Source organism: Rhipicephalus microplus, chromosome X, assembly GCF_043290135.1.
Source record: "Rhipicephalus microplus isolate Deutch F79 chromosome X, USDA_Rmic, whole genome shotgun sequence".
Taxonomy (NCBI): domain Eukaryota; kingdom Metazoa; phylum Arthropoda; class Arachnida; order Ixodida; family Ixodidae; genus Rhipicephalus; species Rhipicephalus microplus.
In genome coordinates, this window is record NC_134710.1 from 231,298,347 (window position 1) to 231,314,859 (window position 16,513).

Here is a 16,513-nt window from a genome sequence, read left to right on the forward strand (position 1 = left end):
GATCTTTCAGCAAGTACGCGAGTGGAGTGCAAGCTTTCTCCACTCGGTACAAACCAAGCTACTTAGGAGCGAACGAGGTTGAAAACACCTTACTGGCATCGCTAAGAGCGTGGTTACGCTTCAGGACAAGATCGCCCACCTCAAAAACTAGGTCGCGATGCTTGCGGTCATATTGGGCCTTCTGCTGAGCCCTGGCTGACGCCAAACTTTGCCTTGCTTCGCAGAAAGCTCGACAAAGCCTGTCCCGAAGTGTCGACGCGTAAACAGAGCAGTCTGCCGGTGCCTCCTCATTCTCGAGCTGGCATTGAGTGACGCTGGTCACCGGACTGGCCAACTCCCTTCCAAAATTTAAGAAGGCGGGCGAGAAACCAGTTGAGCGACTCTCGGATGTTCGAATAGCGAACGCGAGCTCACTCAAATGGTCTGCCCAGTCCCTTTGACTTCCGGCAAAGGCCAACAACATCGGTTTGAGCGTACAATTGACGCGCTCCGTCAAATTGGACTGGGGATGGTAGGGTGAAGTGGTGTGGTGATCAAATCCGAGGGAACGACACGTGACACCAAACACCCGAGCGGTGAAATACGAAGCATTGTGCGTGATGAGCCTTTCCGGGAAGTCGAACCGGAAAAACACTTCCTGCAGCTTCTCAAGCACCGCTCGCGCTGTCACCTTCCAAAGTGGGAAAAGTTCCACCCATTTCGAAAAGTGATCAACGACTACCATCAGATGAATGAACCCCTGCTTCCTTCTGGGAAATGGTCCCATTAGATCGCAGGTGGCGACATGCCACGGACGCTCACTGACAATCTGTTTCATCAGACCGGGTGGTTTGCCACCCCTTGATTTCACCGTTTGACAGACGCGGCAAGAACGGCAATAGCCCCACGTTGGGTGCCAGTGTGGTGTACGCGTATCCTGAAGGAGTACGGCCACCAGCGTGGGTCCGGTCTTAGCGAGCTGCAGGGCACACGTTAATCATCGCCGTGGCGAGAACACGATAGTGCTCAAAGTCGCAACACTTTATTGTCTGTGGCAACCGAACGCAGTACAGCCCGTTGCAAAGGCGCGACGGGGAAGCAAATAGGCTTATCCACGCCACAGGCATAAAAGTACTACACAGGGTGCCACGAGCACGTCTCCGCGGTAAAGGTGATCCACGGAGACACCGGGATCAAGGCTCGGTTGCTCGAGCGAGGGCAAAGGCGTTCGCGTTGGCTTCGGCGGGAGACGGGTCGGCGTAGCAAGGCCACGCACTAGGACACCTTACCAACCCTCGGCCGTGCGTACGCAGTGGGGCAGCAAAAGGTGAGCGTTCGCCTCGGGCGCGAGGCGCCGTCAGTGAAGTCTGACGAGCCCCCGAGCGACGGGAGTCGACGGACGGAAAAAATTGCGTGGCTCACCGACTGCAGTCCCGGAGAGTATCTATCTGCCCGCTCCCGACGCAGCGCGCGAAATCTCTCGGGAGACTCCGCGCGCAGCACCAGAGTGAACATCCGCTACCAGGTGAGGGGGTTAAACATCACTCCGCTCTCCCAGCGCGGCAGACAGCAAAGGAGGGGAGACATGTCGGGACTCGAGAACGGCAGAAAAGGCGGCAAAGCCCGCGCATAGGCAGCGGGTTAGCCTCAATTCCCACAACTGATAACTGAAAGTTTATTACGTTCGAAATCATATGAAATTAGATCATGTAGTGCATGCTGGATAAGTAAGAGAGCTGATGAATCAAACCAATCAAAAATTTTGTTACCTTTTCATGTAGTGAGGTAGATGGCTCACTAACACGCGATGCAGAATTTATGTGCATATGATTCACTTAGACTATCCCTCAGCTTGTTTTGATTTCCATTTATGAACAACACTGTATTTTTGTGCAATGGGGGCTCACATTAGCAGCATCTGAATGTGCAGCTAAGTTGGAACAAGTGGAATTTTTGAAAGCAGTGTGGTGCTCTCTAAGTCAGTGATAAAAGCACTACTTTATTAGCTCCGAACTGCTTCAAATGAGAAATACTGCTACATGAAGCTCCACACTGTAACTTTGGTTACTAATTATGAACCTGCTCCAAAATAGCACTTGGAAGCTGAAGACAAAAACCTTTAACTGAGTGACTATCCAGCGAGCCAAACAAAACAAAGAACAAACTCTCTACTATCATCCTAGTGTGCTAGTATGCAGCTTCCGTATGCTTGCTCCATACTAGCATATCGAGATTACCACAAGTAATGGCATTTTTATATACATCGTATTTTATTGTATAGTTGTACCTGACCAGTAGATTATTTGATCAAATATGTATGAGAATAATTAGTTCAATATGTTGCTGATTACTATCTACTGGTGCAATAGCTGTGATGTGTGACTAATTACATTTGCCACTATATCAACTCTGACTTCATTTTTTGCTTTAAAAATGGGCTTTTTAAACTTCTTTTTTTAGTTTTTAATGCAGGCTATTTTGACAAAATTAACAGATTTCTTTGCTCTTTACCAATTATAAGCTGCTGCACATACTTGGTTTCATTTAAAATTTGGGCCCCTGTTTTATCAGTTTTATATCATGTCTGCCTCAGTACCTGGTTTTTACAAATATATCGCACTAATTGAACTTAGTGTTCAATTACCATCCATCTGCTTTACTATATTCTTGTTGCAGTTACCACTGATTATTGCATGTATAGTATGTTAAATAATAAATATTGATATTTGTTAGATGTTTAAATCATGCTTAAAATAACTCTAGGAGTCATTGGAATACTGTGTCATCTGCTGCCCCGCCGCGGTGGTCTAGTGGCTAAGGTACTCGGCTGCTGACCCGCAGGTCGCGGGTTCGAATCCCGGCTGCGGCAGCTGCATTTCCGATGGAGGCGGAAATGAAGGAGGCCCGTGTGCTCAGATTTGGGTGCACGTTAAAGAACCCCAGGTGGTCTAAATTTCCGGAGCCCTCCACTACGGCGTCTCTCATAATCATATGGTGGTTTTGGGACGTTAAATCCCACATATCAATCAATCAACTGTGTCATCTGCTCTGCAAACACCATTAGTTGCTCTAAGCTAGCATTTTTGTCTGCTCCAGAATGTGCTCCAGAATGCACAACTTGCCATATTAGCTCACTAATATTCATAAAATCAAGAACTCTTGAAGCACACTAATTACAGCTAAATATTGCCACCAAAAATAGATACGCAGTGAACCCTGAAGTTTTACAAATGTAGCTTTAATGAATGTTTAAAAAATTTGTTTAATGTTTAAATCCCTCTGTGCATTTTATGCATAAATTTTCAATGAAATTGATTTTTGAATTGTAAATGTTAAGGAACTTGATTTGTGCAGCCAGGTTTATTTACAAAATCAGCGTAACGAAGTTTTGCAAGCTGCAGTGTTGGCATATACAGATTCAAATCCCATTACACCGGTCGAGACTGTAGGGTGGCTTTGAAAGTTTCAAAGTTCCAATACTTCACGTCTCATTAACAAGTTGTGCTTGGAGCGCAATAACACAGACGCTGTGAACATCAAAACTCAGTTTCTTTTTTTTTTTTTTTTCCAAAGTAAGACTGGTGACGATGTAACTGTGAGACACATTGTAAATTCTGTTGTGCGTTATTTCATAAATTACATTTCATGCTTTTGACACAATGTCGGTTGTTCTATACGCTGTTTCCATGTTCTAGTGATGATTAAGCTTAGTGTACTATAATTTCAGCCATAGTGGTCATGAACTACTTTCCTAAGTAATTATCAAATGACCTTAATATTGGAGTTTATTACCTCATAAATTTATTGTCACAAAAATTTCTCACGTTCGTCATGAACGAGCAAAGTTACAGTCGTTTGTCACGTGCTTTCAGCACTTCTTCTAATCTCTTGTCACGACAAGCATGCTTAAGCTATACAGGGTCGGATGTCTCAGAGCAAAAAAGTTACATTGTGATTCCTGTCTGCGACTATGATTCACTAGGTAATGTTAGCAGTCTATAGAGAGTAGGCTTCGAAATGTGGTTATCCTCCGTGGCAAGAATTGCATCTGATCCAATATTCGTTCTTGATCAACCCTACACTCTACTTGTGAACTTTCCTTGCTTTGCACATCTGCGAGATTTGGCTGAGATGTTCATGGCAGTGTCTTCTGCTATTGACAGGATGCGTTTTTCCTAGGGGTGGTTCATTATTTCATTAAGTGTACTATTTCCTTGCATTCTTTGAAGATTACTGAAGTGAGAGTTCATTGTATACCTCATTTCTGTAAAAAGTTGGATGGTAAGGAAAAATGGGATTTTTTTAATTTGCAGCCTATGAAAATTGATGGCACTATTTGCGTGAGATCTGTATAAAGCTTATTCACAAATTACAGCTCTATCAGTGGTGTATAATTTGTATGCATTTTGTTAGCCTTTGATATATTGCGTTAGGTACCATTTACAAATATTTTCTGGGTATTGACTACTGTGTGGGCTCAAACTTTTTTTGTTTTACAACACTATTAATATTTTTTTCTAACAATAACATTCAAGTGTTCTTGTTCCTATGCTGTAGCTACCCTCCTTGCAGTGAAGCGCAGATGGTGGTGGTCATCATGAGTTATGCTAGAAAAACTATGTTCTCGAATTAATGCACCTTGTTTAAATGAAACTCATCTTGTTTTTTTTTTTTTTTGCTTTCCAGCAAAGCCAATGAAAGAAGGGAAAGAACGCTTCTACCCATATTGTCATTGTTCAGCAGATAAAACAGGTTATGTCTGTGAGCCTTATGGCTTCCAAGATCCACCAATGTTCAGGGCTTTGACTGGCGATATCCTTCTTGACATAAGCAGCCAGAATGAGCACGAGTACTACTTGTACACAACTGATATGTACAGGCTTCGAAGGTATGTAGGTGGTCACTTATTTGAGAAAAAGCGTATATCCATTTATTAAACAGTTTATTTTTATGGGGATTTGCATTGGGCCACTCATGCTGCATTTTCATAGACAATTGCTCAACCACTGGTATTATTTGATACACTAGATTCAATTGTATTTTTTGTGTTTTTTTTATTGTAACAATTATATGGACACTCCAGGTGCATTTTTGCCACCACTGTGGCTGTGAGGTTCGGTAAAAGTCTAAATCGATAGCATTTTACTGTGCGTTGTACATTCTATGTGCGAGTGAAAACATGTGAGGGCTGCTGATAAGCGTAGCTTAAGCAGGGAGGAAACTTGCTGGACATCTCCATTGTGCAAAAGGCACATGGAGGACACCAAATGAAAGGCTGTGTGGCTCTGGCAGCATCTGCCAAGTATAGTAGCCCGTGCTTGTGTTGCTTGCAGGGATTAGCATATGGCCCACACCTAGCATCCCAAGTAACCACGTATATCCAGTAGGCATATGATGGGACGTACATTTTGAATATTCCGGACATCTACCAGATGTCCACAGATGTACACTGTACGTACGATGGACGTACATCAGATATATACAAAGGTAACAAATTTGTATGTTCACTTGACATCCCTCTAGGACAGCCAACATGGCCATTGACAGGCCCTTCAAAGGATATATATATATATAGTGTAGTGAAATATATATATATATATATATATATATATATATATATATATATATATATATATATATATATATAGTGTTTGTGTATGCATAGCTAGTGCATATTACAAAAAAAACCTTTCATGTGAACAATGTACTCACACAGCCTCGGAGGCCCGTCTTTTTTCCGCGAGAGATTTTCTGCTGAATTCTCAAGAAAAAAAAAAAAGATGAAGTCTAGGCGGACTTTCAAGAACAATCAAACCTTTTATTATCAACATCATATCAAGGCTGAGAAGCACATAATTCACAGTCCGTAGCCGCATTAGTGAAAGTGTGTACGTAGCCTTACTTAAAAGATTTCAGTATTCAATGCCCTTCCGCCTTCAAGTGCAATGACTTCTTAGGCGGCGGCAATTGCTTCTTTGTGGGTCGATTCAATTATTAGCCACAGACCCAACTCGTGCGTGTTTATGGCAATGTTATTCTAGTAACCGCAATACGTGTATACGGACAACCACAGGAGAAACACTATTGGGTGTTTTACACGCTTCTAAAGAAAGTGCAAAGACACTGACTACGTTCTCGTAAATCGGTTACTAGCAAGGAATATGCGAGCAAATGAAGAACTGGAAGCATGCCATGTATTAGCAGGGCTTATACAAATGATAGGCAATAGTTAACGCGTGATAAGAATAGATAAATGTCGGATATGAGACGTAAAAAACGTATATATAACACGTGGCCTTATCTGTGCCATGCGAGTGAGAGGGTTTGCTGCTGCTTGCCGTGGTAATCTCTGCCAAAAACAGTGGTGGGCTCGTGCCGTGTTTCGCTGTCTCTTGTAGTAGAGTCATCCTTCGTAACTTCGTATGTTGCTGTTGATGTCTACATGGGCGCACTTGAAAAAAAAAAAAATCTGCCTTCTGCTGCTCGAAGCCTCGGAGACTGGCTCAGCATACATACGTGCGCCGCGACACGAACAACCTTTTTTCGTGCGCTCCTTCCCTCATTGCGCACCGCTGGTCAAGCAGGTTTCGGGACAATAGGCACTATGGCACGCATTTTCTCCCAAAACATCCAGAGGGGCATGGCTAGCATAACGTGTACGTTCGAGGAATCTGAGCAACTACGGTTCACCGCTTGTTGAGAAGTGTCGAGGCTGGCGCACAAAAGTTTCTCTACATGATGACTGCTATGACGCGCTCGATCCACATTTTCGTCAGTTCACATGCGATTATAATAACACTAAATACATTCTTTCTTATGACATATGATATACATATTGAATCAACCAGATCATTTTGCCTCAGGAAGCAATATTATTTGGCACCCTGGGATCAAATTTGCGAGCCAAAATTTGAATGAATTTTATAGTAACCTTTTAAATGAAATTTTACAACATTATTACCCGGGATTCTGCAGATCTTTATATATTTTCACTACACTCTAATTTTACTATAATTGATGAGCGAATGGGCATATCCTTGACATGTCCTTATATAGACTGCCAGTCAACGTTCAAAACTTAATGTCCGATTGGACATCAAGGTCTAGTTTAGACCTCCAGAGAACACTCGCACGGAACATGGATTTTCACAGTACATTCATTGGCTATCCATGTTGGATTTCCATATGGCCGGACATTTGTATTCAGAATGAACAGCCGGTGGATATCCGTAGTTACTTGGGATGTGTTGTGTTCTTATCGCAGAGTTTGCATTGAAGCCATGGACAGCAAAAAGGCTGCTTCGCTTGCTGCAGTGGCCGTGTTTCCTTATGCCTGCGTTTTGTTTAGTTATGCCAGGTTCTATGCTAAAAGAGTGAGCTGCTAGCCTTACTTTGTGTTGCATTCCAGTTGGTTGCAGTCACATTCATTGCTTTGCCACTGTGCAAAAGGGACCCTTTTTTATTTTAGTTTTTTTTATTCATTCATCGAACCAGTGGTCACTTAACATGTATTTTGGCATTGTAACGCGATTCACCCCTAATAATGAGCTTTTACTAATTCAGCTAAGTGATTGCTTTATGCAGTGTTTTTAATAACGGCCCTGTGCTTTTTTAACTAGAAACTTTGAATTAAAAGGCTAAGCTTCTAGCTATAAATTGAACAACTTGATTCTTGCAGCAGTTATTTCATGTTGGCAAAGGTGAATTTGCCCATGCAGTGTACCTATGCAGGTTGCAAATTCAGAAATTTTCAGGTTGTTGCTTGTTTGATATGTAGAACTTAAGAAAATGACCTAATATATTTATGTATATATTATTATGTTTAATCAGAAATTTACTCACTGGGAACTAAGTTGATCATTTCTAGCACCTTAAACCTTTTTTGAACTGCTCTTATTTTGTGTTTTTCTATGAAAGCCCAAGTTTATAGAAACACATGTTTACATTACACAGGATATATCGAACTTTAAAGTGTAGGTCAAAATCATTTAGGAGTGCAGCTGGGGTCTCAAAGGTTTTAAGCTTAACTCCCTTTTTGATATCCTTGTAGAATTTCCTACGCATACTAGAAAAGGAAAAAGAGAAGTATCATAATAAACAATACTTAGTTTGATATTAGTATGTCCTCTAAATTTTATTAGTCTGTTTTTTATTTCTGTTTGCTCAGTGTTCCTCATTAGCTGAACTGCCTACTAATTAAAAATGAATGGCTTACTGTCATTTAGGTATTTGCATTCATTTAACATGTACTTTGATTGAGCTAAAGTTTTAATAAAACACATTTTCTTAATATCCTCATACAAAAGGAAGTCTGTTGTACTCGAAAGAAAGCTATTTTTTTGCTGTTTCAGATATGGAGCATTTTCCTTTGGTCTGTCACGTGACTATGTACCTTCGACTTTTGGAGAAGACGCACCAGCACTCTTTAGAAAAATTGCTGTCAGAGACGTTGCCAAGGTAATGCTTAACATCATACTTACTATACCTTTATTAGCCCAACATAATACCTTTATCAACCTTGATCAAAGTATGATGTTAGGCTAATTTATGTATTGCTGTTGACACTTGTTGCACAAAAAGTTGGGGGAGGAAATATTAAACAAAAGTAAAGAGTTCCTTCTGTTTGTTTTTTCTTTCCTTGAGTAACTTCTTGCAACTCAAGCATCGACAGTCATGTTTTTTTATGTTTGTCTACTAGATAAAATTATGGTCCACGTTAAAGCCTGTTGGTAATACAGGGTTTTTTTTTGTTCGATTTTGTCGGTCCTATTTAGGCTTTAACATTAAAATAGTGCATCACCGGAGAAAATGCAAGATAGAACTATATTATGTTTATGATGTCCTACGAGCCAGGTTTTATAATTCATGAACATTTTGAATACATTTATTTTATTTTATAAAAAACTTATTAGGCTTGACGGTGTAACATGTTCGGAAGATTTGCTTCTATATCACATGTTCTACAGATTTTTCTCTTAGCAGCCATAACTTCATTGTGATTGTGGATTTAAGCAAAAAAACTTAGTAAGATGTGTTTTCTATTGTAGATCCTAAATAACTCTATGGGGTCAGAATAAATCAATCCTCTGTTGTGGCTTTTCTCATGGCCCCTTTTTTGCCTTATGGCAGTAAACCCAGAAGTCCATCATAATCTGTGCATTTCACATACTGACTACTTCCATCCACATGGTTCTTTCCATCCCTGTACAGCGTGCACCGATTACTCCGCCCCCGAGCAATCTGCATTGAGCTGCTTGTACTAGCAATTGACTTCACTCCTGTGTTGACAGTCTCGCTTACCTCAGCTCTGTCACTTATAGTCTACAAGCTTCCACAGATGCTTTTAGCTGGAAAACTACATGGTATAATGCCTAGAGGTGAACTTGCATTGCATTCAAAGCCACCAGATTCTCTACTGATGTTTCTCACCAATATGAGCTTTAATTAAGTACAAGCGGAGTGTGTTTCTCTCTGTACTATCATTAACACTGACCTAATGTATCTGAGATAAACATTGACTGTCAAGAATGACTAAAAAAATATTCGGGTAACCGCCACTGCAGCTGTCCATGCCACTGACAGCGAGCACCTCCAGTAGAGCGTGTGGGCTATGCGTCGGTATTACTGGTTACTTTGCTGTTGTTCATTTTACCATCTTTGCCCACTGCTCCCATAATCTCATTTTTGGCCTGGACTTCTTTTCTGTGCATTCTGTCCTCATAAACTGCTGAGCTGGTATTAGTTACATATCTACATTAACCTACCTGTTATTTTGTGTCATTATCAATAATCAGGGCCTTACTGTGAATACTTTTTGACTGCTATCAGCAATGTTCTTTTCATGCATGGTAGCTCAGTGCCTCATGTCATTTTATTTATTAGATCAAATTGGGTCTACATGCCAGTGGTTAGTTTTGGCTTGAAAACATGAGCGCTGCCATGAGATATGCTTCTGGCAAAGATTAATGCCTTTGGAAATGATTTACTAGTCGTAACTATTAACTGAAGATTAACGCCTTTAGAAATGATTTACTAGTCGTAACTATTAACTGTTACAATAAAGGACAGTTATGCTGACCCTACTGTACCTTCAGAGTGCAGCCTGTGCTACGGCCGGCTTGAAGAAAATGAGTGTGCCACCATACCCATCTTTTAAGCATGCTTGCAATCTTTACTGTGTTTTCTTTTTTTCAACAATATTTTTATTTATATTTTAACCTGCCCTTTGGATCAAGCTGCTACTGTAACATATCGCATAAGTACTCACGATACTCTATTACTGACATTCATATCAAGTGTCGCCAGCTGAGCATGGAGTGTTCATGCTGAAGTTAACAGGATGCTCGCTGAGAACAATATTGAATCATCATGTTCTGCAGGGTTTCACGTGTTGAGTTGGTAAAAAAATAAAGGTTGCCAATGTGAATTTTGTTTCATTTATCGGCACTGCAACAAAGTTACAAAAAAGGATATGTGCCCCTTACCCTGCAATAATGACATTCTTGTTTCCACAGTGCTGATACTTTTCTCTTGACTCATTCTGGCTACTGGCAGATTGCTATTGACAACTTAGTCTCTTAGAAGTCACTTATACTTCATGCTCTATCTTGGCACCAAGTGGCATGGTGCACGTCGGTAAGCTTGAGGCCTGCTACGCTGCTTTGGACCTTTGCCTGTAACTGCTCTGATCAGTGCCTCTGCCACCAGAGTAGTGCTATGGACCAGTTCATGTGATGAAGAGGTGTCGTGCGGAATCGGTGCTAACAAATTGAAGCTGTCATAGGCTTTGTGGTCAAGTTTGTGCATATCTGCTTGTAAATGTACTTGAATATAACTGCTCATCTAGGCCTTTCCACATAACCACTATATTTATCAGTTTAAAAGGAAACTGTGCACTCCATTATCCACGATGTTTTGTGCAGCTTCACCTTATTGCAGCATGTACACTGTCGTCTTATGTGAAAGGGAACATGCTAGCACGTAGCCTGCGCTTTGCAGCAGCTGCCTACAGCACCATCAACAGAGAGCTAAGAAAAACACATTCACTTTTGGTGTCATCTATTGCCAAACAAGATAACGAGTCATAGCTGGTAGACAGACGCTGATACATTACGTTCCCTCAGCGCTCATGCAATGAGCGATGTTGGGCGATGTTTGCAGCTCACACCATGATTGCGCACCACGTTCAATTTAGTGGCAGCGGATGACGTGCAGCAGGCATCACCGGTTGCACGAGCGAAGAAGGAACGTAATTTAGCAGTGATTGTCTACCACCCATAATTCGTTATTTTTGTTCGGCAATAGATGATGCCAAAAGAGGACGTGCTTTCTTTTGCTATCGATTTATGAAGCTGTATTACTCACATGTTCCCTTTTATGAAAGATGGCAGTGTACACATTTTTTAATGGACATATTTCGTCAGTTTTATTCAAGCTAAGCTGGTATTTGAAGACAACTGTAAAAAAAGACATTTGGTAGTTTTATTCAAGATAAGGTGGTATTTGAAGATATGTGTAAAAAAAAACCTTACATAAATTTTATTGAAATTAAATATAGTTTTCGCTTAATATTACCCCACCTCTAAAATATTTATCGTGGTTTTGGGGCATAAGGCCCCTGATATTATTATCATTATTACACTCAAAGCTTGTTATAACAAAGTTGCGTCTTACGAGAAATCAAATTTTTTATATCTAAAAATTTTTGATATAGGTTATTCCTAACACTGTGTCTACTGTAAGACTATTTTTCATTTACTTCATTATAACCAATATTTTGTTATATCTGTATTTGTTATATTGAGGTTCGAGTGTATTACTATTATTATTATTATTATTATTATTATTATTATTATTATTATTATTATTATTATTATTATTATTATACCTTTAACATAATTTGAGTGTCTTCGTGTAATTGTATGTTTTCTCTGCATTTGAGCCTTTATCTCACTCATGCAGAACCACATACATGAAGTTTTTAATTATATATAATAAGTGATTAGGAAATAGCATGAATTTGGGAATTCACTGAAAGGAAAGTAGCCATCTGAAATGACTTAATCTAATATTTGCTACCCATGGGAGTAACAAATCTGATGTTTACAAAGCAGTTTTCAGTTTTCGTGCTTTATCTTTCATTTGTAAGTATATGGTCTTCAAGTCTCTTCTCTTTCTCGACGTTCCTGGTGTGCTCTTCCCAAACCTCTAAACAACATTCATGGCTCTTGGCACTTTGTATCCCTGCCATGGTGGTCTAGTGTTTAGGGCACTCGACTGCTAATATGAAGGTCGTGGGATCGAATCCTGGCTGCGGTGGCTGCATTTTCGATGGAGGCGAAAATGTTTGAGGCCCATGTACTTAGATTTAGGTGCATGTTAGAGAACCCCAGGCAGTTGAAATTTCCAGAGCCCTCCCCTAAGACGTCGTTCATAATCATATCGTGGATTTGGGATGTTAAACTCCAAACATTATTGTCATTATTGGCACTTTATATTATAAAGTGTATTTAAAGATTGAAGGAAAAAGAACAGGAGAGAAGTGCTGTGGTCTTACAAGACAGAAAAACACTTTTTACCAGGGTCGGGCTAACGCAGTCCTGTTCCCCATCTTTATATATGTTTGTTTGTCGCTATGGAGTTAAATGAAATTCTAGCAAGAGCATGAAGATTGCTTGAAAAAAGCGTGAAGGTTTAATATTTTTTTTAAATTTTTACGGCTCTTTTGTATCAGGTGTGGTACAACAATAAAGGATACCATGCAATGCCCACATATGTCAATAGCATCAATAATGCCATCCTAAGGGCTAACCTTCCACCTGAAAATGGACACCCATCTACTTATGGTAAGTTTACATAGTCTCATAGTGAGATATTTTGCATTCATTTATCATGAAGTAAAAAAAAAATAAAGTTTCTTTATTGGTGAAGTAACGTGGACTAACTAAACAAAGCATGCGTAGACGTAAGTCTGAAGTTTGATAGCATGTTTTCTGTTGCTTATGCTAGTGCAGCATTGTGCAAGTGATTGTGGCGTGATAAGCAGATGTTGTGTAAAGCTAGAGGGTCTTCTTCATCTGTGGTGAAATCAAAAGGCTTCAAACATCTCAGCTCACTCACTTGTCCACAAAATATTTGCGAGGCACCTTGTCAAATGCATTTTCCCCTGGCATAATTGTTGCAGTATTGGGCTTCTGTGCTAAAGGTTCTATTTCGGAACCTTCTCAAGACATCGTTTCATTTCTTTCTTTTTTTTTGTTTTCCTTTTTATTACTTAATTCCTTTATTTTTTTTTCATTTTCCTTTTTTATTTTTTTTCTATCACAGATGGAGAACTCTGGCATGCTTTTTTCACTCTTTTTCTCTAATGAGGCTTTAAGGCTTGAACATCCAAACTGCTTTGCTTTGAAAAAAAAAAAAAAAAGCTGCTCCAAAGTGCAATATTTGGTAGTAACTGCTCCAAGCCTGCTTCAAAATGGTGTTGGCAAGCTAAAGAGAATGAAGTTGAAGCATGGGAACCATCCCATGAGCCTAAGCGAAACCAAAAGCAAGCTGTATGCTATCATTCTAGTATGCTACGCAGTGGTGTAAATCGAGAAAAAATCACAAGGGTTGACACATATTAGGCCACGCTGACCAATTGGTATTTTTAATATGGGTTGTATTTTTATTTATATAAGAATTAAATCATGCTTTCAAATAGAATTTAAAAAAACATGAGCGTCGGGTCCGAGCTCGAGCAATTTCATTGTTCTATTCAGTCTCTTTTTATTCACCTTTTTGTGATTTTCACAAAAAGGTTCACACAGCTCAGAGCTATTTAACACAGCTATGCAGTAACAGATAAAAAGCCTTTTAAAAACTTCATTGTGCTATACTTAACTGTTTACTCAATTATATCACGTGCTAAAGCTAAATCTCAAGGGGGACACACTTGCTAGGGCTGTCCTCTCCAGCCTGAACACAAGAAAAGTACGGACTCCCTTGACGACCCCCCCCCCCCCCCCCCCATGATTTACATCAATGATGCTACTATATGGCTTGTATACTAGCGGCATACTAGCATACGGCATGTGTAATAATAAATATATATATTCATTAGATGCTTCAGTGATGTTTTAGACTTTAGATGTCTTTAGGAACATGCATCTGCTCTGAATACACCAATAGCAACCCTTAGCTATAGCATTCTTTTCTGCTCCGAAGAAGGCTGCTCCAAAGTAGCATTTTTTCTGCTCCAGACTGTGCTCCAAAAAGCAAAAGGTCGCTTCCATCACTGACATTACAACTTCGTTGTTGTTAGTTTTTGTTTTGATCTGTGCTCATTTATCTTTATCATAATGAGCTCTACATATCGTAGTGTTAGCTCTAATGCAGAAGAACTTACATATAATCCAATGCTCATGCTGCTTTTTAATGCTATGTTTCCCACAGCCAATCCACTTGTGTAAGTAATTATTTTTTTGCATATATTTAATAACAATACATACTAAAGTGGGAATAAACCAGAAACCTGAAAATTTTAGCTTTAGTTTTAGAAGAAAACAAGTATTGTGGGCATTTAGTATACCTATCCCCTTCATCTGTACATTATCATCATTATCATGTGTTGCTCATGCATCCTCATCGTTGTCACGTAGCATCATCATCTTGGTTCGTTCATCTCAGCTGTCGGCTGCCGGTTCCTCGGGCCTAATAAAGGTCTTCCAAACCAAGACTTAATACGTGGTGGAGCGTGCTGTTAGATCCCTCGTCATCCTCTCGACCACTCTACCCCCTGGAGCTACGTTCAGGTCGCCGCTTGGGCCAGGTGTCCGGAAATATGTCGCACCAAGAAGAGGTTGGTGCTGCAACCGTTCCCACTCCGCCACCGCGTGCCGCGCCTTTTCACGTCATTAACAGCCTCCAGCGTGAGCCCCATCCCTTCGCTGGTATGGGCGGGGAAGATGTGGAGGAATGGCTGGACGATTTCGAACGTGTCAGCGCTGCTAACCGGTGTGATAACACCTACAAACTCGCTTACGTGTCATTCTACCTCACGGGTGTCGCGAAGACGTGGTTCCTCAACCACTTCATCGACATCCCCGACTGGTCAGCCTTCAAAGATCAGCTTCGCCATGTCTTTGGCACACCGACTGTTTGTTCGGCTCTCGCAAAGAAAGCTCTCGCGGCTCGGAAACAGCACATCGGGGAGTCGTATACATCCTACATCGAGGATGTCCTTTCACTTTGCCGCCGGGTTGAAACCCCAATGACAGAGTCAGACAAGGTACGCCAGCTTCTTAAGGGGATTGCACCCGTCGCATTCAATGCCCTTGCAATCCAGAATCTGGCTACCGTTGCTGACGTTGCGACAACCTGTCAGCGCCTCGAAGAACTTGAGTCTATGCACCTACAACCGGACAGTGACGCAGCCCGTATTACGGCGGATTCACACCTACGAGACACAATAAGGGTTATTATACGCGAAGAATTAGAATCAATGGGATTCACACTACCTTCAGTGTGTCCCATTCAGTCTTCTTCAACGTCATTGCGGGATGTCATCAAGGAGGAGCTCACGTCCATGACCCACATGGCCCACCTGCAGCCCACTGTCGCTCGTACTTTCCCATCGTTCTCGCATGCCGTCGCCGCACCATCAGGCACCGTCAGCTCGACATCGCTACCACCAACGTACGCGTCGGTTGCTGCCGCACCTCCCAGAAGCTTTCCCACGAGCTTTCCATCACCACCGCCTGAGCCATCATCTGTCCCTCTCACTGCTCTCTCTCCCGGTGCGTCTAACACAAGCTACTACCCTCCTTATCGATCGACTCACCCTACGTGCTATTATTGCGGCTATCGTGGTCACATTTCACGCTTTTGCCGCAAGCACCAGCAAGATGAGCGCCGAGGGTACGACATACGCGAACGAGACTATACCGCAGGAGCCTTGTACCAGGGCCGTCGTTATTCGTCACCGCCGCGTCGGTCTCCATCTCCGCCAGCATCCGGTGAACTGCGCAGTAGTCATCGATCAACCAGACGCCGTTCACCATCGCCCTACCGTCGCTCCTCTTCTCCTCTTCAGCCTGCTTCCCTTGCTTCTGATCGGCATCCGGAAAACTAAGCGATGCAGTTTTTGGAGGACAAACTGCATTCCAACACAGTACTCCAATTCCTCCAGCGTGCCCTTACAATATGATTGCAGTCTCAGTTGAGGGAGTGAACGTTAATGCTTTGGTGGACACTGGGGCTGGGTTTTCTATTATTCGTGCTGATTTGTGTACCCGTCTTCGAAAAGTCACGACGCCTTATGATGGACCAACACTGGTTACAGCCCAGGGAACAATGATTCGCCCTTCCGCTCTCTGTACTGCCCGTGTGCTAATCGACGACATTCTTCATCATATACAATTCACTGTGCTATCCCCGTGCTCCCACGAACTCATTTTAGGCTGGGACTTTCTTTCATCTGCTTCCGCGGCTATTTGTTGTGCACAACGTGTCGTCCATCTTACTGACACAGACCACTTGCTTAGTGACGAAACCT

The 16,513-nt window shown here is 41.5% G+C and overlaps 1 protein-coding gene across 2 annotated transcripts in view; it reads left to right on the forward strand.

Annotated features, from left to right (window-relative positions):
• Positions 1-16,513, forward strand: part of LOC119187840 (ATP-binding cassette sub-family A member 2) — a 255,259-nt gene that overhangs the window by 164,893 nt on the left and 73,853 nt on the right. For both annotated transcript variants that reach the window (XM_037435928.2, XM_075878770.1), the window contains 3 exons: positions 4,666-4,867; positions 8,331-8,436; positions 12,713-12,824. In XM_037435928.2, the coding sequence (XP_037291825.2) occupies positions 4,666-4,867; positions 8,331-8,436; positions 12,713-12,824 (420 nt within the window). The remainder of the gene's footprint in view (positions 1-4,665; positions 4,868-8,330; positions 8,437-12,712; positions 12,825-16,513) is intronic.